Source organism: Vipera berus (genome assembly GCF_964194415.1).
Source record: "Vipera berus genome assembly, chromosome: 17".
NCBI classification, from domain to species: domain Eukaryota; kingdom Metazoa; phylum Chordata; class Lepidosauria; order Squamata; family Viperidae; genus Vipera; species Vipera berus.
Window position 1 is genome coordinate 866,909 of NC_138220.1, and position 25,640 is coordinate 892,548.

At 46.7% G+C, this 25,640-nt stretch overlaps 1 protein-coding gene across 5 annotated transcripts in view; it reads left to right on the forward strand.

The window, feature by feature from the left end:
• The window catches only part of CAMTA1 (calmodulin binding transcription activator 1), a 188,340-nt gene that overhangs the window by 30,341 nt on the left and 132,359 nt on the right, over positions 1 to 25,640 (forward strand). For all 5 annotated transcript variants that reach the window (XR_014028216.1, XM_081341384.1, XM_081341383.1 and 2 more), the window contains one exon: positions 21,718 to 21,785. Coding sequence is in view for 3 of the 5 variants with exons in the window: in XM_081341384.1 (XP_081197510.1) it covers positions 21,718 to 21,785 (68 nt within the window). In the remaining 2 variants the exon portion in view is untranslated. The remainder of the gene's footprint in view (positions 1 to 21,717; positions 21,786 to 25,640) is intronic.

Consider the following 25,640-nt stretch of genomic DNA (forward strand, 5'->3'; position numbering starts at 1 on the left):
CACACTAGTCCCTTTTAGGGGTAAGCAACACAAAAACAACAACAACAACAACAAAAAGCAGATAAAAAAAAAGCAGAAAGCAACATGAAGAAGAAGACGTGGGCAGGAATTAAGGCCTTGAAGAGAGCCGAAAAGGGAATACAGCTAATTTTAATTTCTCCCGCCGTTTGCTGCTGTTCTCCAAGGATTTCTCCCCTTGCAAAACATCTCAGTGGCTTAATTTTTCATTAAATATTTTAGAACGTCAACTCAGCCAAACGGTCCTTTTTTTCTTTTCATTTTCCCCTTTCCATTATTGTGCCACATTCATTCTCCTTTCGTGCTTTTGCTGTCCGGTTCTCGGAATAAAGGGCCTCAACGTGTTTCTTTCCTGCTGGCCTGTCACTTCTCTTGTTCTACCTCTGTGGTACACAACCATTTTGGAATGGACAAACATCCATTCCTTGTCTCACACACACACACACGCACTCACTCCTGCCCCCTCCCCGTTACCTCTCTGACAGCATAGAATCCTAGTCCTGGAAGGGACCTTGAAGGTCATCTAGTCCAGGGATAGGCAACCTTGGCTCTTTTATGACTGGTGGACTTCAACTCCCAGAATTCATGAGCCAGCTGGCTCAGGAATTCTGGGAGTTGAAGTCCACCAGTCATAAAAGAGCCAAGGTTGCCTATCCCTGATCTAGTCCAACCCTAAGCAGGAGACCCCCTTAGACCAGGGGTGTCAAACTACCGGCCCGCGGGCCAGAGCGTCACGGAGAAACCGCGCCCATCCCATTTTTGGCAATGGGAAAAAGTTCCGATACGTTGCGCGACGTCATGTGACATCGCGAGATTGACATTCCTGCCCTAGACCATTCTGGACAAATGGCTGTCCAGTCTCCTCTTGAAATCCTCCAGCGATGGAGCAGCCACAACCTCCCTACCACAGATATAGAGCCAGGCCTCCTGGGGATGGACTAGAAGACCTCCAGGGTCCCTTCCAGATCTACTCTGATTGATTGACTGATTGATTGAAATTGTCTGGGCTCTCCTGCTTGAGCAGGGGGCTGGGCTAGGTGACCTCCAAGCTCCCTTCCCACCCGGTTATTCTGTATTCTTCTCTCGCCCCCCCTCCTCCCCCTTTTAAATATAGTAAAATTAAGCCGTTATTAGCATTCACGGAAAACCGCTTGTGGCAGCCGCCACGCAAGCGACGAGCAGCCACCTGCAGTTCAAAGCAATACTTGATAATGCTGTAATTAGATTTGGGATGCAAAAAAGCTCATTAAAATTAAATAACATATTTGTCACTGTTTTTAAGAGGTGCGGATTGTCTAGAATCACGGCTGGTCTCCTGACCTTGATGCTTCCGCACTGTCTTTGCTTGTCAGATTTCAGAATGAATGCGGGCAATTTTCTACCAGGGCTTTTCGGAGGGGCCGGGTAGAGGGTCTCCCCCTGGCACGTAAGCCACCAAAACGCCCCCTTGGCGACTGGGGAGGGGGATGAATTTGCAGTCTGGAAGGCCAAGCGAGCCACCGGTGGTTTAGGGCCAATATAGGAGTCCTCCTCTTACAGCAGTTCGCTTAGTGGCAGTTCAAAGTTACAAGGGCCCTGAGGAAAGGGACTTAGGGCCGTTTTTTCCCCACACTCAAGACCGTCGCAGCATCCCTCTGCGGTCACGTGATCGAAATTCAGAGGCTTGGCGACCGGCTCATATAAGTCGAGGCATTTTATTTTTTATTTTATTTTATTTTATTTTATTTTATTTTATTTTATTTATTATTTATTACATTTTTATGATGTTTTCATCTCTCCCTGCAAGGTGACTCTGGACAGCTTACCTTGAATCCCCTCCTTGGACGGGAGAGCTGATTGCCGGAATGCAGGCCAGCATGTACAAACACACACAGAGAGAGACACACACAAACACACACACACACACACAAACACACACACACATCCTGCTGCTATTTGCTTAATGGCTTTTCCTCAGGCACCTGCCAAGGCCTGTCAGCACAACCTGGAAATGGTTCCTGCCCTGAGAGGCGGCGGTGGCGGAAGGGAAGCCTCTGTCCGAGGTGGAGAAGGCTCTGGATTTCTTCATTTCCTTTCTCAAAACGCCTCAGGGAGGCTTGGCAACCTTGCGAGGGGACAGCCGTTTGCGGGTGCTGCCCCTCTCGAGTTGCCAGCCGTGGCGGTGTGCGAGAACGACCTTGCGGGAGTGGTTGGATGTCAGAAATGGAAGAGAACAAGGGAGCTGGGAGGGACCTTGGAGGTCTTCTAGTCCAACCCCTGCTCAGCAGCAGATCCTCTGCCATTCCAGACAGGTGGCTGGCCAGTCTCTTCTTTGGAAACCTCCCGTGATGGAGCAGCCACAAGTCCTGGGCGGAAGGATAAGTGGAGACAGGGAAGGGAAAAGGAGGGAGGGAGGGAAATTTGGGGCTCAATTGTGGTCGTAAGTCGAGGACTCCCTGTAGTAGGAACCTCATGGTATGTCCCTTTCTCTCAATAGCCTCCTCGCAAGGAAGCCTCTTCCCTTTGGAGACTTGATGGATTGCCAGGATGGTGGATGAGACATGTCTCTTTTGTCTGTGTGTGTGTGTGTGTGTGTGTGTGTGTGCGCGTGTGTGTGTGAACTGCAAAACAGGGAGCTAAGACTCAAACCCTGCGGAGGCCTTTTCTTTGCTGGGCTATTAATTTCGAAAGCCACCTTAACGAGATGCAGAGCACTGAGACACGGAGCCAAAGTGCAGCCATTCATCCCCAGGTCTTGGCCTTCGGCAGCCAAGAATTAGTGGAATACGTTGCTGGGGGGGGGGGGCAGTCGGAAGAGCAGGGAGGAGGAGGAGGAGGAGGAGAGCAGAACGGAACGAGATTCGGAGGGATTTCCTTTCTGGATCCTTGTTCTGAAGTCTTCCCTTTTTTTTAGTGTACAGGTAGATGACCATCAAGGCCAACATTTCAGTTGCTAAGCAAGACAGTTCTTTAGTGACCTTTGTCTCATTTTACGACCTTTCTTGACACAATTTTCAAGTGAATCACTGCCATTGTTAAGTCAGTAACACGGTTAACTGAATTCCTCCTCTTCTCCTTCTCCTTCTCTCTCTTTCTCCTCCTCCCTTCTAGCACTGATGATGTTCCTTAGTTGGGTCGTGAAATGTCTGCAAGGAAACTGCCGGCCTCAGAGAGCACCAAGGACCCCGTAGTCTTCCTCCTCCCCCTCCCCCTCCTCCTTGAGTGAGAGGGAGGGCCCAAAGCCCCCCTCCCCAATAAGGCAGGACTAGAACTCACAGTCTCCCAGTTTCCAGCCTGACGCTTTAACCACACCCCAAGAGGGCTTCTCTAAATCCCCCCCCCCGTCTGCCTGGCCTTGGAAGGGCTCCTCTCTCCATTTGAGCAGAAGGCGGGGTGGCTCCTGTTGGGTGATGGGGGGGAGGCAGGATTTAAATTTCTAACTTTTTATCCGGAGGGGAGCAAAGAAGCGAGGCACGGAGAGCCTCAAGACTGGAAGCGCTTCGCTCTTCCCCACCCTCCATTTCTGCCCCAACGAAGGTCACCTGAAAGGCAGAACGTGGTAAACAGCCATTATTTCATCTTGATGGTGGTGCTAAAATTAAAGCGCTGGTTGAATTATTTTAATACGGCTCCATTCCCGTCTCCCTAAAAGACTTCTGAGGGATATTTTTTTTTTATGTCAGCACCCTGGGCCTGAAATTAGAGGAAAATTAAGAATCACGAGGCTGACGGAACAGCTGTAATATTCTTGATTTTTATGGAGGTTTCATCCTTCCCGTAGGCCTCTAGGGAGATCACAGAGCATAGAAGAACAGGGTTGGAAGGGACCTCGGAGGTCTTCTAGTCCAACCCGCTGCTCGGGCAAGAGACCCGTTCCGGGCGAACGGTCGCCCCGTCTCTTCTTGAGCAGCCAAAACATCTGGAGGAAGAACATTCCGCTGTCAGGAAAGCTCGCCTTCATTCCAGGTTGCTTCCCGTCCTTGGTTAGTTTCCCTCCATTGTTTCTCGTCCTGCCTTTCGATGCTTTGGGGAACCGTTTGGCCCCCTGGTCTTTGTGGGAGCCCTTCAAATATTGGAGCGCCCCTCGTCCTACTCTTCATTAGACTGGACAACTCAGTCCTGGGGAAAGTTGGGGTTGCTGATCATAGTCACTGGATCAAAATTTGGATGCTTGGCTACTGGTTCAAATTTATGATGGCCCCTGGGTCCCCGGTGCTCTCGGAGCTTGCTGGTTTTCTTGAAGACGGAGGAGGAGGAGGAGGAGGAGGAGGAGGAGGAGGACGGTCAGTGTCCCTGCTGCTCTCTGAACTTGGCTGTTTTCTTGCAGACGTTTCATGACCCATCTAGGTAACAGCCTCAGCAATAGAAGTGACGAAGGAGTATGGAGAGGAGGAGGAGGAGGAGGAGGGGCTACTTCCTGGTAAATCACAATTCGTAGCTTAGGACGTGGGCAATGACTCAGCCATTGAGGCTTATCCCACCAACTAGGGTTAACACAAGCCAGAAGGCCTGGTGTGGCATGTGAAAGATCACGGGAAAACGATGTGTGTTTTTTCCCACACCGGAGAATAAATTATCTGTTTATCACACAGCCATTTAGATAACAGGGGGAAAAAAACGAAATAACTGTCCAGGATTCCTTCGGCGGAGGTTTTTCAGCCCTGTCAGGAACAGAATTAACCTCATTTTTTTTTTTGCTCAGCGTTTCCACCCTGACACCCGTGTCTGAACAGGGAGAGAGGCGATTGCTTCTCCGTCCCTAGGAGAATGGGGATTTTCCTGTCGGAGTGAAGGCCCAAAGGAGCATCCCAGCCGTGAGAAATTGTGCTGAACCTTGCAGAATGCCTTATATTTCGGAAGCTGCTTTTCCCAGTTGGCGAAATTAAACCGAGGCTGGCACGATAGCCTTGGCACATTAATTTTCATAGCTGCTGATGCTAGGCCAACCAGCCCGGTCTTTTTTGCACTGGGCCTCGCGGCCTCGCTCCAGGGGAACGGTGGAAAAAAAAGAAGAAGGAAGAAGAAGGAAATAATGAATCTGACACGGTGCCAGTTTCTCCAAGGGCACGCACTGAGAACGAGAGCAGAGAGGGCGCACAAAAGCACACGCAGCCCTTTTGCACACGGCTTTGGGATCTTGCCCGGAGATGCTTTGCCTCAGCTCCCGAGTTGTACCCAAAGGATTGGCACGATCTGTTGGATTGTGGGATCTGTGCCATCTTGGGATACCCGAATGGGCTTCAAAGCACTTCCCGGCTGTGGCACAAGTGAGCAGAGGAGAGGAGATGAAAGGGAAACGCTTTTAAGTGTCAGCCAGCCCTGTGCGGCGGCTGCCAAAAAGGCCAACGCAGTCCTAGGCTGCATTAACAGAGGGATAGAATCAAAATCATGTAAAGTGTTATACGGCCTTGGTGAGGCCACACTTGGAATACGCCCCATCACTGGAGGCTTTCAAGAAGGGACTGGACAGCCGTTTGTCTGGAATGGTAGAGGGAATAGCAAAGTCAGTGGGAAAACCAAGATCCACTTAATAAACGTGTGACTACTTAACTGCTCATTGAATTCACTGAACTGTCTCGCTTAGCAACAAATTTGCAGCTCAACTGCGGTCGTAAGTCAAGAACCATCTTTACACGAGACCGGAGGCTTAAATTTTCCCATGGTTGACCACAGTGGCTTCCGGGGGTCCCCTGGAATCCCCTTCCAGAAGGGAAAAAAAATCAGATCTCTCCCCCCCCCCCCGCTGAAATAGGGAATAAGATCATATCTTGTGGGTACGACAGACCCCTTCCCCCCCCCCGGGGATGCTGGAGATAAGTATGGCCACCTGTTCTGTATTTATTCTAAGCCCCAATTTGACTAGGGGAAAATTTAGATTAATAACCTTCCGCCCAGAGAAGTAATTTCCTTTGAGAAGGCAATTTGCATGTAGTGCGGCCCAAGCAGCCGTCACCGCCGGCTTTTCCCGTGTCAGCGCCGATAATGAAGTTGGAAATAACACGGGAGGTTAATAGGTCCTACTTATCTCCTTAGAGCCAAACAGGAAGACCGGTCATTTGCATTCCCCCCCCCCTCACACACCCCCGGCTCGAAATTGAAAATTGGCTAGCCCAAGCCCAAGCCGGACTTAAGGCAGCTCTCGGCCAAAGGGAGCTGGCCTCAATTAGTCGCTAAGGAGGGCGTAGACCTCTCAATCGGCAGGGGAAAGGATCCACTCTCGCGCCCTTGACTCTTTGACCGGAGGCTCTGAGTTTTGAGTGGCCCTGGGTCTGCAGGGGAAGCCACAAAAATCCAGAAATGTCCTCTGGTGCCTTTAGCCGCCAGTTTTGGGGGAAAGAAGCCTTTTCAGAGAGCTTCAAGCAGACTTGGTCACTAGGAGCTGGGTTGCTGCTTTCTGGCAGACGTTTCGTGACCCTACTAGGTGACGTCACCGGTGCTAGTGAGCCAAGCTCGGAGAGCACCAAGGACCCCATAGTCTCCTCCTCCTCCTCCTCCTCCTCCTCCTCCTCCTCCTCCTCCTCGGTCCCTTCCAGCTCTACGATTCTACAACTCCTCGTCCTGCGCTTTAGAGGCAGTGAAAACCTGTAGCGGTGCCCCTGCTCCCCTCTTCCTTCCAAAGAGCTTTCGGTCTCCTTCCTTCTCTGAACCCCTTCCGATTTCTCTGACCCTCCTCGGGCGCCCAAAGCAGGCGCAGCTGTCCAGGCAGAGGCTAAGCCAAAAGCAGAATAAATTGCAAATTGACGACTTCCTGGGATTCGTAAGGCCGTCCTTCCACTCAGGCTGCCGTCCCAAGCTGCTTTGCTGACTCACATCAGCCTGGCAATTAACTACCATTCCAAGGTCTTTCAATAAGCCCCTTTGTCAAGGCAAGATATTCCTTCCCTGCTTTTGCCGAGCATTTCATCTCTGTGTTCATCCCTAATAATTCCCTTCTGTTATTTTTAGCTCATTTCAATCAAGATTTTTTTTAAAAAAAAATATTATTCCTGCCTTCTGGGGCATTAATTATTTCATCCAGTTATGTAAAGTCTCTCTCTCTCTTCTCTCTGTCTTTTCTCTCTATGTTGTGTGTCTGTGTGAATGACCTTGAGAGCCGGTGTGTAAAAGGTTTTTCAGTCTATGAAAGGAGGGAGGGGGATAGGAAATATTTCAGAAGAGACCCCCCCTGTAATTTCCCAGGGGGTAAAAGGAAAGGAGGGCACTGTCAATCTTAACAGGTCAGCCAGACAAGACACAGGACCTGGTACACTAATTTTATTTTACGGATAGTCCTCAACTTACGACAATAGCTTTAATGACCGTTCGAAGCACTGAAAAAAGTGACTTAGGATAGTCCTTGAATCCAAAATTTCTGCTGCTAAGTGAGAAATTTTTCACACAACCGTCGTACGTCAGGGACTATCTGCATTTAGTTTCATCCATAAACTTTCTTTAGATTATAGGGACCCAAAATGCCCTCAGTTAGTGTGTGTCTAGGTTATGTTTGTTTGTGTGTGTGTGTGTGTGTGTGTGTGTGTGTGTGTCCTCCATCCCCTCCCAGCCTGCTTCCTCCTAGCTTAAAAATGGCCACCTCCTTTCCATTCCGTTTGTTATTATTGATATTAAAAATGGAAGGCAGTGATGATTATAATTGGCTTGTGCAAAATACATTAATTTTCAAGGAACTGCATTATGAAATGCCGTTTCTGTTGCTTCAGATAATGACAAAGGGAGGGGAAGAAATGGATTAGTCATTTAGAAATAAAAATAACCAAATAGACAGTGTCTCTTTCCCACAGATTGCCAGCTTCGTGTATTTAACCTGTTCTGTGCTTTCTCTTTATGGCTTGTGTTTTACAAGCATTGGCATTGACCAAAAATCAAATTTCGCTGGAGTTATTTGCCATTTTTTTTTTCACAAAGCCAATTCCAGCTATGATGTCACTGCCCTCACATTAGATTTGTCTGCTCCCCTGGGCGGGTATGGAAGAAGTCTTACTGAAATGTCAAAGAATATGAATATTCAAATTCGAAAAGAGCGATTTTTCGCTCACCAAAAGGCAGAACTGCATAACCAGAGGCACGTTTTGGAGGCTGCTAACAGCATTTGTTGCTCAGTTGTCCGTCTTTAATGCTCGGGGTCACCAGTTCCCACCAAACCTTGTCTCGTTGGGCTCAGCTCGATTCTGTGTTCAGTTCATCGGACAGACACCCCCGCCCAATTTTTAAAAAAAATATATTGTTGGAGAGAGATTGTCCCAGTCGGGAGGAGGAGTCAAGCAGGGAACAAGTCTGGAATCTTTGCGTAGTCACAAGAGGCCAGGCTCTGAGCTGCCTTCAATGCTGAGAACCTTATCTGGGAACGAACAGCCAGTCTGGGAATTTTCCTGCAAAATAGGGTTTGTTACCGACAAATAGAGTTGTCAGCCCTTTGCTGAAACTCCCAGAATCCCCCAGCCAGACAGTCAAAACTGTACCGTCCTTCCTGCTTTGCCACCGCGGGACCACCAAATTGAGCGCAGCCAAAATGGAGCTTTTAATAGCTGTCTAGAACCTGGCAGTACTTCTTTCCAAACCCATCCTGAAGACCAATTTTGCCGACAGCCGTTCGTCAAGGGCGCCTAGTTTTTCAGGCGCACGGGGAGACGACGTGTCTGCATCTTTCTGGCTGTTAAATCAGTTTGAACAGATAGACTCCGAAATCTTCCTTCCTTGCTTTCTCCTGTTTATTAAGGGAAAGGAAGGGCTCACTTTAAAAAAAAAAAATCACGGTGCTCTGTTTTTGCTGGAGGTGAAAGTGTTTTGTTTTTGTGTGTCTGTGTTTTCATTTCAGCGATGCGCAGACAGCTGAGGCAAAACCATGTTTCAGTTGCAAATTGCTTCGCCCGGGGTTAGGTTTCCTGTCCTGGAGAATTTAACCTCGAGACGTCTTTAGTTAATATTTAGGAGAGAGGCAAAGGTGGGCGAAGCATGATCGGCACCCTGATTTTTCCCAGGAATCCCATACCGGCAGCTGTGCCAAGGCAGATGTTCCAAGGGTGCAGCTTTGACAGACACCACATTAATAAAAGGGGCAGGATAGAGAAAGGAAACAGGTTGTCTGGAGGGTACGTGAGATTTGGGGCTTCCCCAGTCGGGAGACAAAGCTGGAGACGGTTGTCTTTCTCCATTTCTGTTGGGGAGCCTCTCCTGGTGGCCTCCTTTTCTTCACGTTTGTAGTTCAGTTTGCAGTTCCGCAAAGCCTCCAGGTCGGTGGTTCTCAACCTTGGCAGAGAGGGGTGGGTGTCGACTCCCATCATTCCCCAGCCTGCTTGCTTTAAGATGGGTGGACTTCAACTCCCAGAATTCCCCAGCCCACTTGCTCCGGAAGGGCCTCCTGCTCGATGAGGGGGTTGATCTAGAGGACCTCCAAGGTCCCTTCCCCCTCTGTTATTCCCAGAGAGCCTCGGCTGAGCCTCGGAAAGGAAGAGACGCATAAAGGATTTTTTCTCTACAGGAATTGTGTGTCGGAGAAGCAACATTAATCATTCTTCTCCAGCTCCCTCCTGGCAGCCAAGCTGGGGGTGGGTGGGTGGGTTTGATAAGCCTTGACTTCTGGATTTCTGCGCCCCTCCCCAGCCCAAAAGACGGTTCTCCCCTCCTTTGCGCCCCACCTGCTTTCCTTGCGAATCAATACATCCCCAACCTTGGTGACGGGGCTGGTGTGACACTATTTGTCCCCCCCCCCCCCGAACGCACCGTGGGAGCCTTCCTTCCGCTGTTTGTGAGATGCGCTTGACATGACCTTCACCCGCAGACGACAAAGGCAGAAGTGTTGCCAGCCTCACTCAGGTTGATGGGAGATGTGTTTGGTGTTTACACAGATTGGACACTAATAGGTGGCCTTAAAGGAGCAGGCGGGGGGGGGGAGGAAGAGGAAGAGGAGGAGAACGGGATCCTTAGGGATCAGGGAGCCAGTAGGGCCAGTAAGAGCCAGTTTGCTTCCGGGAGTAAAGGTGTTGGCCTAGAAAACAGGAGGCTGGAAATTCTAGTCCGGCCTTAGCCATGAAAGTAGGCTGAGAGACGTGGGCCAATTACTAGGTGATAGTGAGCCTAGAAGGTAGAATAAAAGAGTTGGAAGGGAGCTCAGAGGTCTTCTAGTCCAGCCCCCTGCTCAGGCAGGAGAGCCTACACCAATTCAGACAAATGGGTTGTCCAGTCCCTTCTTAAAAACCTCCAGTGATGGAGCGCCCACAAGATCTGAAGGCAACTTCTGTTCCCCTGGTTAATTGTCCTCACTGTCAGGAAGTTTCTCCTTAATTCCAGGTTGCTTCTCTCCTTGATGAGCTTCCATCTGCTTTTCCTTGTCTTGGCTTCAGGTGGAAAACAGGTTGACACCCCCCCTTTCTTTGGGGCAGCCCCTCAAATATTTAAAACATTTGAAACAAAGGGAGCTTCATTTCAAATCTGAAATACCAAAACGAAACTCAGAACATTACAAGCCAAGATTGGTTTGCAGGTGTCTTATAGAAAGCATTAAAAGAAATCCCTGCCAGGGCATAAATTTTGTAAATCTGGAGGAATCATACATTTAAACTAGGTGCGGGCTCTGAGCAGAATAAAACATAATAATAATAATTAAAAAAAACCCTGCAGTTGTAGGAATTCTGAATGATTTTTTTGACGGTTCGGGCGACAGAAATCAATTCTGCAATGACTTAGACTTTATTGACTCTGTGCTCACCTTGGACCGTGAAAATTTCCGATAGATAGATAGATAGATAGATAGATAGATAGATAGATAGATAGATAGATAGATAGAGATAGATAGATAGATAGATAGAGATAGATAGATAGATAGATAGATAGATAGATAGATAGATAGAGATAGATAGATAGATAGATAGATAGAGATAGATAGATAGATAGATAGATAGATAGAGATAGATAGATAGATAGATAGATAGATAGATAGATAGATAGAGATAGATAGATAGATAGATAGATAGATAGATAGAGATAGATAGATAGATAGATAGATAGATAGATAGATAGAGATAGATAGATAGATAGATAGATAGATAGATAGATAGATAGATAGATAGGCGTATTGACAAGCCTTGTGTCAGAATTTGTGTACCAGTTATAATTACACCGGCTTTTTAACCTAGATATCCCAAGGCAATTTATAATTAAATCAACAAACAGTCTTGAAGGATTAGAAATGTATTTATGTTAGATTCTTCACCTTAGTGGAGATTTTATTACCCCTTCCTCCATCACTCTTTTTCCTTGCAACCACTTCCTCCAAGATTTAGAGACCAAATACAGTTTCAGTCTGAAAATTAGTTTTTTGGTGTGTGTTTTTTGGCGTGGTCTTCCTTTTTGCAAGTCACCCCTGCCACTTAAAAACAACAACAACATCCCAAGGACCTTTGGTTGCATTTGGGACATGGGGAAGGGGGCAGGGGGGGGTCACATGGGGGGGGAAGGAGTGGCCTCCGAGTTTGGAAAAAAGAGGAACAGCGGAATGTTGTTATTCTGTTATTTATTCTGAATGACACCATTATTTTGGAACACTTTAATTACATCAGGGCTTTAATAAGTATCCTCTTCTCTAGCGCCTATTATAAAATATTTATTTAGGATGGCTAATTTGCTCTGTGGAGGGAGGGAGGGAGGGAGAATGGAAGGAAGCAAGGGAAGGAAGGAAGGAAGGAAGGAAGGAAGGAAGGAAGGAAGGAAGGAAGGAAGGAAGGAAGGAAGGAAGGAAGGAAATTTCCACTGTGGGGCTGATAGGGTGCAGCTGGGGAGAGAACCAAGATGGCAGCAGTCAGAATGAGAACAACTGTCCTAGTAATAGTACCGCTATTAATAACGATCTTGCAGGCAATTTCCTAAAATAATGTTACCCTCTAATTGAACATGTATTTTCCATAAGTGCCTAGATGGCGTGAATCCATCGCTATAGCAACTCGATGGGCCTTTTCAGTTTGTCACTGTGCCCCATTAGTTTGGTCTGTTATCGGGGGGGGGGGGGAGGTGTCTCTGTCTTCAAGTACCTTCCCTGACTCCCTAGTAAAGGGTTTCTAACTCAAATTTGTAGTCTTTAGTTGTCCTTCAAATTTAGCTTGGTCCCATCGGAAAAGGAAAGCTACGCAGCTCCTCCTCCTCCTCCTCTCCTTCTTTTGCTTCCTTCCTATTCTTCTCCCCTCCTTCCCCACCACTCCTTCCCTTCTTTTTTTCCTCCTCCTCCTCCTCCTATCTTCCCTTTTTCCTTCCCTTCATCCTTCTCCTTTCCATATTTCTTTCCCCTTCTCCTTCCCTTCTTCCTTTCCCAAGAGATTGAAACTTCAGGTACGGTGAACTGCGTACAAAGAGACAGTTGGGAAGACTTTTAAGAAATACCGTGCTATCTTTATCCCCGACTCTAAAAATACTGGTTTAATGTGCATCTCCAGAAAAAAAGAAAGAAAGAAAGAAAGAAAGAAAGAAAGAAAGAAAGAAAGAAAGAAAGAAAGAAAGAAAATATCAGAGCTGTGGGAAATGTGGCATTCCTCTCTGAGGGCATACCTCTGCAGAGTCCTCACAAGGGCTCTTTAAGAGGGATACCTCGGGAATTCTGGTGTGGTTTGTTGGGGAAGCAGGAATATTATTAATATATTTGTTTTGCTGAGACGATCTGCAATCCAGCTGTCGGTTCCTCTGTTATTATCCCCCCGAGGAGAAGCAGTGGCGGCTTAAACTTTGCTAATAAATGCACGTCCATCCCAAACACTCCCATAAAACTCGTTTCCCCATCCAACTTTTCCAATTAGAGCGAATATAAATAACGGAGAAGCCAACATCTTCCTTTATTTGAGTTTTAGTTCCAATCCCTGCCACTTGCAAATCGACTCATTAGTAAGAGAATGTCCCAGCAGCCCTTGGGAAAAAAAAAAATTAAACAACAAACACAGGCAGGTCCTCGACTTAACCCCAGTTCGTTTAGTGACAGTTCAAAGTTACGACGGCACCAAAAAAAGGGACTTAGGACCGGGCTTTTTTCCCCCACACTTAACGACCCTCGCCGAATCCCTGCGGGCACGAGTTCGAAATTCGGAGGCTTGCAAGCACCGTGGCAATCGGAATCCCTATCCATATAAAAAAAAAATACGGATCCGATGCTTTGCGCATGGAAGGCGTGATAATTCCAAGGTTTTGCAGGAAGTAGGAAATGTCAGGAGCCCTAACCCTATCTTCCAAGAATATAGAACATGGAATCCCATGGCCGGAAGGGGAGGTCATCTATCCCAACCCCCTGCTGAAGCCGGAGACCCCATGCCATTCTGAACCAATGCCTCCCCAATCCAAGGAATTCTGGGAGTTGAAGCCCACCCCTCTTAAAAGTTGCCAAGGTTGGAAACGCACGTCTGGGTTTGTGCTGGAGAAAAACAGCCTTGCATTCGGGATGCATCCCGACAGCATCGTTGCTGACGTGCTTCTTTGGCAGTGATTTAATTCGTATCTTCCTTTTACAAAGCATTTTAATACCCTGTTTGAAAGGGGGGGGGGCGGGAAGAGAAAGAGATTTCTCCTCCTATAAATCAGAGGCTGAATCTCTTAACATTTACAGTTTTAAATGAATTCCTGCCGAGAGTCTCTTATAAGCTAGATTTATATCGGTTTTTTGCATTGAACTGTGTCGTTATGCGGGCGCAGGAAAAAAAAGAAAAAAAAAACCTGTGCAAAATGAGGCATAATGCGAAAACGTGCTGAAAAGACACTTCTCCAGAAATGTGGAACTAAAGAACAATCAGAGTGGACATTTTCCTTTTAATGATCCTTGTGCAATGCGAGGGCAGAAACTTTTGCTGATGTCTCATTATAGATAAAAGAGAATTGAGGAATCTGATTTTTCCCTATCTGACCCAAACATGATCAGCAGGAAACTGAATTGAATGAGATCCGAGCGAGATCACTTTTATCGGTTAAACGTGGCTCTTTGGAACAGGGAGGCGTCTTTAGGGAAATATATTTTGGATGTAGAAATATTTCTAGGGTCTCCTGCCTGAGCAGGGGGTTGGACTAGAAGACCTCCAAGGTCCCTTCTAGCTCTATTATTGTGTATTTTATTCTGCATTTTCCTGATGTGATCCCCCAAAAGGAATCACGTGTCCAGGGCTACTTCGGAGATCTTGCAAGTTTGGTTCCAAGAAAGTGACTATTGCAATAAAACAAGGTGTTTTTTTCCCCTTTAAGTTTCCCCAGTGCATATAAAAGTTATGTTTATCCTGCAGCCGATTAAGTCTGCAATAGTCTCAGAAAGAACAATGCACGCACTTTAATTAAAAAAAATACTTTATGGCTAAAAAATGCTAATCGTCATTTGAGCCTTCAGCAAAGTTGTAATATTTCTGGCTGGTGCCGGGTTTTTTTGTGTAATAAACCACACACAATATCTGCAAAGGACAATATAGGGGGCGTTGAAGCGCTTTGTGACAGTATAAGTTCCCAAAGGCAGCCTAAGTGATTCTGAATATGTACAAGTAGTCCTCGAATTTACGACCACAGTTGAGCCCAAAATTTCTGTGGCTAAGCGAGATGGTGGATAAGTGACTTTTGCCCCATTTTACGACCTTCTTTGCCGCAGTTGTTAAGTTGGTAACATAGTTACCTGACTACAGGTCGTAAGTGTGAAAAATGGTCCTAAGTCCCTTTTTTCACTGCCGTTGTAACTTCGAACAGTCATTAAACGAACTGTCGTAAACTGAGGACTGCCTGTACTCCTTCAAAGAATCTATCCTTAGTTGAACCTGAAAGCCGGGCGGGATCCACAGCGGATGAGCCTCCAGCCTCTGCTTGAAGACTCCTCTTAAGCAAAGAGAATTCATGTGGCCATCTGCTCCACTGGCTAACGAACCTGCCCATTCAGGAACGTAGAGCAAAATTCACTTAGTGACTGTCTCGGTGAACAACTAAAATTTTGGGGCTCCCTTGCGGTCGTAAGTAGAGCACTGCTTGGACACAAGGATCTAGTCCACTAATTGGCAGTAGATATGAATTAATGGAATTCAAGAGGGGTTGAACTTAGATCGCTTGTGGGAACGTAAGTACTGCAGGCTGATGATTGCCTTGACTCCGCCCCCCTAGGCTCTGGCTGGCTTGAGAATTCTGGGAGTTGAAGTCCACCCATGACTTCCAGGTGTCAAGACTGAGAAGCATTAGCCTAAGACTTCAGCTTTAGTTAGCCCTCCTTTTCCATCATGCAGTTGTCCCCATCACTTTCCAATGTGTCTCATTTAAATTTCTTTTTCCCCCCAGCTACTACTACTAATAATAATAATAATAATAAAGCTGGAAGGGACCTTGGAGGTCATGTAGTCTAACCCCCTGCTCAGGCAGGAAACCCTAGACCACTTCAGACAAATGGCTGTCCAGTCTCTTAAACGAAGTCGAGGAATCGACTCGGGGGGGGGGAGTGCAGTTTGCTGAGGATCTGGTGCTTCATCCCAAAAGGAGCTGGGGGAAAGATGACATTAATAACCAGCAGAGTGCCTGGCGCATTGCTGTCCCGATGTAAATTAACTTTATTGTATATTAAAAACAAAATCTGTGCGCTGAATGGCTCTAACTGCATCCCTCGGCAGAAGCAGGCAGAGGGAGCAATATGGGTAGAAAACCCACCACCAAGCCAGGGAGGGGTCTTGGATCATCCCTCCTTGTTAGCCTTTAGATCCCTCCCCTTGCTTCCTCCAATTATTCTTTGTAATGGCCTGTGAGAATCACCTTGGGAGTAAGAAGGACTGTGTGCAGAGAAGACCAGCTGAAATGCTTAAGAGGCTAAAAAAATAAATAAAACGTAGGAAGAACGGTTGCAAAAATTGGGGAGGTCTAGTTTAATGAAAAGAAGGACTAGGGGGGACATGATAACAGTCTTCCAGTATTTGAGGGGCTGCCCCAAAGAAGAGGGGGGGGGTCTGCCTATTTTCCAAAGCACCTGAAGGCAGGACTTGAAGCAATGGATGTAAACCAATCAAGCAACCTGGAATTAAGGAGAAAATTCCTGACAATTAGAACAATGAACCAGTGGAACAACTTGCCTCCAGATGTTGTGGGGGCTCCATCACTGCTTTTAAGGAGAGACTGCACAACTATTTGTCCAGAATGATATAAGGTCTCCTCCTTCGACAGGGGGCTGGAGCAGAAGGCCTCCAAGGTCCCTCTCAAGACTATTATTCTAAGTACCTTAGTTGCATATAACTAGCATCCTTTAGGATATTACGGCTCCTTAGCTGGAGATCCTGCAGATAAATCAGAATTGCTCATGAGCTAATGGAGATAAATGGGTCTTGTGAAGCCCTACCGCATGCATGCTGGCTGCTGAAAAACCTCTGTTTGATTGATTTATGGGGGGGACCCCCCATATCACCCCAGGGATTTTATTTCCAAGAGGGCCAGGGTGCTACAAGAAAACACCTTCCTCATCACATGATCTGGACCCCTGGATTCCAAAATGTCATTTTCGAGTGTCTAATTAAGGTATCACTTTGAAGGCATCATGTTATTTTAATTGAAACCGGTACAAGAAATTCTCTTCCAATTTCTTTTTTTTCTCCCCAGCTAAATTAGCAGTGCAGGCCTTTTAAGAGAGGCTTAATAAGACGTCGTTATTAATGGCAACATCCCACTGTGTGAAAATTTAAGGACAGAGCTGGTTACATAAAAGGCAGCCCTGTCATCGGGGCCTGAGATAAATTTATGTTCTTCCTGAAAGGATCTGGGTGGATTTGGGAGTTTCTAATAGTTCGTTGGAAAAAAAAAATCTCAGCCCAGATCTCCAACCTTGGAAGGCTGATCTAAATTCAGTGAGGGAGAATAGAATAGAATAGAATAGAATAGAATAGAATAGAATAGAATAGAATAGAATATTATTCTATTCCATTCTATTCACTTATTCCTATTCTGTTCTGTTCTCTTCTGTTATGTTAGAGGTATGCAACCAGCCTGCAACGGTCAAGGGGCCTTGTGCAGCTGGCCGGCTTGCAGGGTGTGCTTGTGTTTGTGTGTCTCCTTCCCCCCGTTCTGTGGCCACCTTCTCCCTGCACAACTTCCTGCTGGCGCTCAGCGCGGCATGGAGGAGATGCTAAACGACTCAATTAGTGGCGGTTTCAGATGTTGATCATAAAAAAAACCCCACCCCTGTTTCTATCTAATTAGAAGGGACATTAGTCGGGGCCTCCATCTTCAGTTGGAACACAAAAAACACAACATTTCAAGTGTCCTTTTAATTTATTTGCGCCTTGAATCCAGCCACGACCGGGGTGGGGAGAAGATGGGCGGGGGTGGAAATGGCGAGATTGACAGCTCAGCCAGAAGCTGCGGATGGATTGAAGTTACGGAGAGGGGAGGCAGCCTTGACGGGCTAGGGTAGAAGGCATGAAAAGGAGGGGATCATAGAGGTCATTTAGTCCAGCCCCTCGTTTCGGTGTCTAGCTGTGGAAATAAAGGTAAATCCTCAACTTACAATCACAGTGGCGCCCCCAAATTCCCCATGGTTAAACGAGAGAGCTGTGAAGTGAACTTTGCCCCATTCTATAAGCTTTCTTGCCACCGTTGTTAAGCGAATCGCTCATTTGTTAGGAATACGGTTCTGAAATTAACAACGTAAAATGGAGCAACACTCACTTAACAACTGTCTCGCACAGCAGCGGAAATTTGGGGCCCCTAAGTCGAGGCCTATTCGCGCATCCCAGGAGGAACTGTTTCTTCCCCAAAAAAATTACAGCTACAAACGGTTGCGATTAACCCGGAATCCAGGCGACGTCGCTGTTTTTAAGGGCAAGTGATCTCCCCGCCGAATTAAATTGTTGATTCATTTGTTCCAAAAAAAAAAAGTTAAAAAAGAAGATTGGCAGTGCAGAATGAGATATTACGATTTGGCTCAGGCGAATTGGCATTTCCGACTGCCAAAATTCTGCATTTTCGAGATTAGCCTCAATACGTTAACTCAGCCATCTGTATTTACCCGCAGGGCGACGGTTCTTGCGTCAGAGTGCAATTGCTGCACAGAAAAAAGAAAAGGCCAATTAGTCTGCCACTGGGAGAGGCAGCCACTGGCTGACTTTGGTGGAGGGTGAAAAGCTGAGCATCAGGGTTTTCTTCCTAGACGGATGGGAGACCACCAGGAGATGTCCACTGCTAATGGGGAAGTCCAGAATTCGTCCCCCCCAAAGAATAAACCTTCTGTACTTCTGCTACAAAACGATCTAGAGCGGGGTTTCTTTAAGATGAGTGGACTTCAACTCCCAGAATTCCCCAGCCAGCCATGGGGTTTTGAGGGGGGGATATGTTTGCCCCCTTGAATTATTTGTAAAAAATATTAAAAGTGGGGTACAAACAGAGAGATGATAGATAGATAGAAAGACAGACAGGCATGATACGTAGATGAAAAATAGATATAGAGAGATGATAAAGAGAGAAAGAATGATAGATGATAGAGATAGAGAGGTAGATAAAGAGATACAAAGAGATGATAGAAAGACAGAATGATGGATAGGTAGAGATGATAGAGAAATAAAGAGAATGATAGATGATAGAAACAGAGATAGAGAGATAGAAAAAGATGATAGAGACAGAATGATGGATAGATAGAGATAGACAATAGAGAAATAGAGAGTGAGAATGATAGAGATGATAGAGGGACAGAGAGAGGTAGAGAAAGAGAGAGAGAGAGAGAGATGATAGAGATGATAGACAATAATGGATGGATAGAGATAGATGATAGAGAGAGAGAGACAAACAGACAGACAAGACAGACAAACAGAGACAAAGAGAGAAATTTGCTTATTTTAAAGGCTCCAATAATATTGAATGGAGTCTAACAAAGGCCCCCAGAGGTCTATGGAAAGATCCTCCCAGCCATGGGTCATCGCAGGTAGACTGCTCCTGAATAAGGAGGTACGGGTAGTCCTCGACTCACTGCAGTTCATTTAGTGAGCGTTCGCCCTTACAACGGCCCTGACTTAGGACCGTTATGACCGTTGCGGCATCCCAGAGGGTCACGTGATCAAAATTTAGGCCTTTGGCAACTGGTTCCAATTTATGACGGTTGCGCCGTCCCCAGGTCAGGTCACCCCCTTTCCGACAAGCCAGCTTAATGGGGGGAAAGCCAGATTCACTTAACAACTGGGTTACTAATTGAAGCACTGCAGCGATTCCCCTCAGCAGTGCCCCCCCTTCCTTTCTCCTCCTCCCCGGCTGTGTGAGCCGACCTTGGCTGTCCCCATCCCCGCTTTTGTGTCGAGTGACAAATTGTGCGATAGCACACAATAAGCTCCCCAGCAGCAAGAACGGAGGGGGCTTTAATTGATTGCGCTCCCCTTCCCCTTTTTGGGAAGGAAGACATTGATTTGACCCTGCAAATCTCTCTCTCTCTCACACACACACACACACACACACACACACACACACACACACACACACAATGAGACTTAATGAGCATCAAAAGACGGTTTATTATCGCAGAAGCCTGACGGCTTTTTGTCTTTTAATTATTATTTTAATGGCATCTTTGTTATCTCCGGCAGGGCAAAATTCTCTTTTTTTCTCTCTTCCCCTTCCTGGCTCAATAAAGGAGAAAGACGGCCTGTTTTTTCTTCCCTGCTGCAAAAAGACAGGTGGTCCTTGACTTACGATGAGAACCGAACGGTCGCTAAATGAACTATTGTGAGACCAGAACTACCTGGCAAATGACTCATACTTACGACGGTCGTAGTGTCCCGGGGTCACGCGATCCCCTTTTGCGACCTTCTGATGAGCAAAGTCCACGGCGAATCCGTATTCACTTAACAACCATGTTACTTGCTTAACAACCACAGCGATTCCCTCAACAACCAGGACGAGGCAGGTTGCGAAAAGGGGTCAAGACTTGCTTAATAACTGCCTTGCTTAGCGACGGAAGGTTTTGGCTTAGTTATGGTCCTGAGGGGCACCTCTGTGCCGTCAAAAAAAAAATGCCGTCGTAAAACGGAGCAAAGCTCACTTAAGAACGAAGCCACGGGAAAGTGGGGCCGTCGTAAGTCGGGGAGTTCCTGCAACCCCTGCCCAAAGGGATGCTGGGAAGGCTTCCTCGCCGGGGAAAGAGGTTGCGGAAGCAAAGTCATTAATGTGACACTCGCACCGCTCTCGTAAAAGGCCAAACGCACTCCAGCCATGCCCAGAGGAGCAGCAAAGCAGCCTTCCAGCCGAGACGGTGGGAAAGGAGGCATTTCCGTGCCTGGCTGGGGAATCCCAGAGTGGCATTTGAAGCCCTGGCAGATGTTGGAAGCAGCTGGAGGGGAATTGGCGGGTCCCCCCTCTCCTCTCTTCCCTGCTCGGGTGTGGGGCTCTCCCGAGGAATCCCCTCTTCCCTCAAAGCCCAGCCTCCCCCCCCCCCCGACACACACACACACACACAAGGGCAGGCTTGGCATACTGTGGGCAGCCCTGGGGTAGTAGCCCTCCGAGGGGAAAAAAGAGGAGTGGAGGAGGGAGGGAGAAGGCAGGAAGGAAAGAGAAAGAGAAAGGGAGAGAGGAAAACAGGCAGAGGGGACAAGGCAGGGAGGAATGTCTGTCTGTCTATCTATCTATCTATCTATCTATCTATCTATCTATCTATCTATCTATCTATCTATCTATCTATCTAATCATCTAAAGTAAGGCAAAGCGCAACCATTTCATTGTGTCCCTTAAGGAACTAATGCTTGAAAAGGGAACGCGAATATAAGCCACAAACACCCACAGTGAAAAGCGCCATAAAACCTTAGTGCAACACACAACGCAGGGCCGATGCAACGCCTCCCTCTGCAGTATTAAAACCAGACTTGCTTACAGCCGAGGAGGCTCTGAGCAGAGCAAGGAAGTGCCGAGCAGGGGGGGGGGGGCGGCTGAGGACTTGGGACTTCAGGCTCTCCTTAAAAACTTGGGGATCGTGTGTGGCATTCGCCGCCCAACTCTACAATTTCAGTGTCGTGAGATTCGGGCTGTGTCTGTGTGTCTCTGGGTCTGGGTCAATTCCCTGGCTCTTTGGGTACGACCTGAACGAAGGTTTATATCTCGGATACGGTTGAACTGGTCAAATTCGGAAGCTGTTTGTGAAAATGTTTGAAATGACATTTTCTTTTTTTGCAGAAAAAATAATAATTGACAGCCTTATCATTTTTCATTTCAACAAACTTTCTATATGTACTAAAACTGCACCTTGTCAAAGCTTTGCTGGGACATTGGAAGGAAGTTGGGCGTGTTGTTAGAATTTTACATTTTGCCCCAATTTGGCTATTTTGTTCGTACGTGGGAACTTCAAAAGTGCTCAGGGGAATGCCCTCTTTTTTAAAACTGGCACCTGTCAATCGACTAGGGGCTGCCACAAAGAAGAGGGGCTCCACCTATCCTCCAAAGCACCAAGGACTAGAAACTAATTTCTAGAAGCAACCTAGAAATTAGGAGAAATTTCCCGACAATGAGAACTATTAATCGGTGGGATGGCTTCTCTCCAGAAATTGTGGGTGCTCCAGCACTGAAGGTCTTCAAGAAGAGACTGGACAGCCAGTTGTCTGAAATGGGTTAGGGTCTCCTGCTTGAGCAAGGGGTCAGACTAGAAGACCTCCAGGGTCCCTTCCAGCTCTGTCATCCTGTATGAAAGCGTCTCCTGCTTGAGCAGGGGGTCAGACTAGAAGACCTCCAGGGTCCCTTCCAGCTCTGTTGTTCTACGTTCTAAAAGAGCCCTCTCTCCTTCTCTTCCAGGAAATCGCTGCCTACCTAATAACATTCGAAAAGCATGAAGAATGGTTAACAACTTCCCCTAAGACCAGGTAAGACGGTCTCCTCGTGAAAGCTTTGTGGATGGCTTTGCTCTTTTGATGCTGGTCCCTAAAAGGGGTGGGGGGGCGGCTCTGGGTTGGAAGGAGGGCTCCCTGGTGCCCTCTGAGCTGGGTGGCTTTCCGGCAGACGTTTCATGACCCAACTAGGGAACATCATCAGGGCTAGAAGGGGGGAGGAGGAGGAGGAGGACTGTGGGGTCCTCGCTTCTCTCTGAGCTTGGTGGCAAAACTCATTCTGCTGCATTCTGACCCAACCAACCAGTGAGAGGGAGCTTAATATTTGAAGCCAAATTGTCTTGATCAATGTCAAACGTCCAAGCTGTTGACACCTTAAATATTCTAATTTTTTTCCTTTTTTTGTTTTGAACGGATCCGAATCCGTGCTCACTGCCAGCCCGCGAATGTCTTCAAATATTGCAATCCGATACCTTATTACGCCAAACGCAGTTATCAAAGATTCAGCGAACGTTTGAACAGAATAGACGCATATTCCAAAATGATCTGGCCTCTATTCAACGAAGCTGAGATTTTGGAGCGCGCTGGCTTTTTTTTTTTTTAAGATTTCAAGGAGCAGATAAATTTCAGGTCCAGTTAATTCAAAATGAATGAGAATTGGCTGAGCACGTTTGAATATTATCCTCAACAGAGAAACTCTCTACTAATGAAAGAGAGAAGCAACCTAGAACTAAGGAGAAACTTCCTGACACTGAGGACAATTAACCAGTGGAACTCCTTGCCACCAGAAGCGGTGAATGCTCCATCGCTGGAGGTTTTTAAGAAGAGACTGGACAACCATTTGTCAGAAATGGTGTAGGGTTTCCTGCCTAGAAGCCCTCCACGGTCCCTTCCAGTTCTATTCTGATTGATTGATTGATTGATTGATAGTAACGACCGTGTTACTAACTTATCAACTGCAGTGATTCGCTTAACAACGGTGGCAAGGAAGGTTGTGAACTGGGGCAAAACCCACTTAACAAATGTTTTAGTTTGTTGAGGACCACCTGTACAAATAAATAAGATTTGCCATAGCTTTTCTTAAGGAAACAATCATTTAATCCCCAAATTAGGTCATTATGAACAACTAAAATGCGTTTATTCATTCTTCTTCCTTACAATATCACCGCACAAATAGTTTTGCTTATAAATTGCTGTGCAGAATCTACCGAACGCTTACCATTTGATTTGATTTTAACTTCTTGTTTTGATCTGCAATTCCTTAATAACTAATTAGTTGCTGGAAAAACTCCTAGCGCCGCTGTCGGCTGTAATAAGTTGGACGTGTTTAATTTTCCGGGTATATTTAGCAATTTGCAAACGAGAGGGGGAAAAAATTTACATGGTGTCATAACAGGATGAAAACAGGACTGGCCTTTTAAAAGAATCCGGAAGAATTGTGGGGATCGTCTTCCGATTTCATTTAAATAGGCTGTTTTTGATTAGCCTGGATATAAATTGGTAGCCTGGCCAGCTTCGATGGAAAATTGGAAGCAGAGTTGAGGGGTGTCAACCATGTAGGTGTGAATTGGTTGACGTGGGTTTGTGCTGACGGTCTTCTCTAGAGCCAAAGTTGATGGCTTTGAACGTAGATCATAGGATGATAGGGTTGGAAGGCACCTTAAAGGTCTACTAGTCCAGCCCCCTGCTCAAACAGGAGACCCTGGACCAACAAGCAAAGTCAATGGGGGGGAACCAGATTCTGTTAATGACCACATGATTTATTTAATAACTTAGTTGATTTGCTTTGCCACCACTGCAAAGGGTCCCGTTGGAAGATTTTTCCTGAATGAACTTCTCAACACCGCCATAATTGTTCCCTTTCCCCCCCCATTGTGGCTAGAAAAATGCACTAATATGTTAACTTAAGCATTAGTGAAGCTAATTAAAAACTAAATGCCACATCAAGATAAATTAGCAGGCTATATTTTGTGATGGGTTGCCTTTGATGCAATTCTTTTAATCATAATTATTTCCTCCCTCCCTCCCTTCCTCTCTTCTTCCATCCCCTCCCTCCCTCCCTCCCTTCCTGGAGTCTTCAAAATTTGTCCTGGTCACCTGCTGGGGCAGAGGGCTGGACTAGATGACCTCTGAGGTCCCTTCCAGTTGTGCTAATCTGTTATTCGCCACCATTTATCACATCAGCAGGCCAACGAAGCGGATGATTTGATTCCAGACGGCATAATCCGAGTCATTAATGCAGGGAGATTATGACGTAGGTGGCGTTGTGTGCTTCCCCAGCAGGGGCGCACACACAGACAGACAGACAGACACACACACACACACACACACACACACACCGATCGCGACGTTTCGGTGTCAGGATGCATCTTAATTGCGTGGAGATGTGCTTTTCTGACACTGGAGGGACAGGGCTGTTCTGCAGGTGTGCAGGGATCTATGCAAAAATATTAATTTGGCATTATGTAATTAATGGTGGTGTTAATTGATGAATTATTCAGTGTTTGTGACAAAATCGGGGCAGTAAATATTAATAATTTGCTTTACGGAGGGAAATTTCATTAAAACCAAGATTAGTCAAAGTTGGTTTGAAGCAAAGGCTGGGAACAATGGCGGGGCTGAATTAATGAACAAGGATAAGGTCATAATGCTACCTCACGTTCTTTTACCTGGGGGGTGGGGGAAACCCTTTAAAAGGGGAGAATAATCCTTTTTGAAAGCAGCCAGCGACGGTTCCGAGATAACTAAAGGACACGGAAAATCGCTGGGTGTTTTCTGATGCTGCTTTGAATCCTTGAGGATCATCCTCAAGGTTGCTCTGTTAATTTCACGCTCAGAAATGCCTGTTTGTTAAAGGCATTCCGGTGGCATGGAGTTCCACTGATTAATTGTCCTCACTGTCAGGAAGTTTCTCCTTCTTAATTCCAGGTTGCTTCTCTCCTTGACTAGTTTCCCTCCGTTGCTTCTTGTCCTGCCTTCGGGGTCTTTGGGGAATAGGTGAGACCCCCCCCCCCGCTTCTTTCTGGCAGCCCCTCAAATATTGGAAGATGCTATATCGTGTCATGTCTCAACCCTTGTGAAAATCCGTCTCTCCCTGAGATGGGCCCGGAAGACCAGGTTCTCCACCCACCACCTGAAAGAGGACAGTTTTGTCACCTGCCCTCCATCCGGTCTCCTGTCCCTGGGATCAAACCCCAGCTAAACAGAGATAACGGCCTCGCGTTTTACAGACCTGATGGATTTTCTCCGGCGGAGCCCTATCAATATGTCAGCCTACCCGCCCGTATGAATACAATTTAAAAGAAAAAAAATCTTTCTCTTTTCAGAAGACATAAAGTAGTCCAAGCTGGAATAATAGATATTGATTATAAAGATTTTTTTTTTGCTTCCCCCCCCCCCGCTTCTCGCAGTCTTCCAGGATTGCTGGAAAGCCAATAGCGGCTCCCTTTAACGGCGGCCCCCCCGTTTTGTGCAAAATACCCCTAAATGGCAGGCATGCCGTTGCAACCGAGACCGGCTCACTGTCTTTGACAGTTTAATTTTAAATATAATTCCCATGAATTATGCAATGAGGCAGCAGACGAGAAGGAATGTTCCCCTCTTTGGCGTCTGGCAGGAATTCTTGCTTAGGAGAAGTCAGTTTAATGTCGGGCAGAAGCTGGTTTAAACCTCTTCCTTAGGGAAGGTGTTAAGATTTGAGGTCTCTGGTGGCGATTCCAGGTACTGCAGGCAGTCCTTGACTTAACAACAATTCATTTACAACAGCGTTCAAAAGAGACCTATGACCATTTCTCACACTTACGACCGTTGCACCGTCCCTGCGCAGTCACGTTATCAAATTCAGACGCTTGGCGATTGGTTCATATTTATGACGGCTGCTGTGTCCCAGGT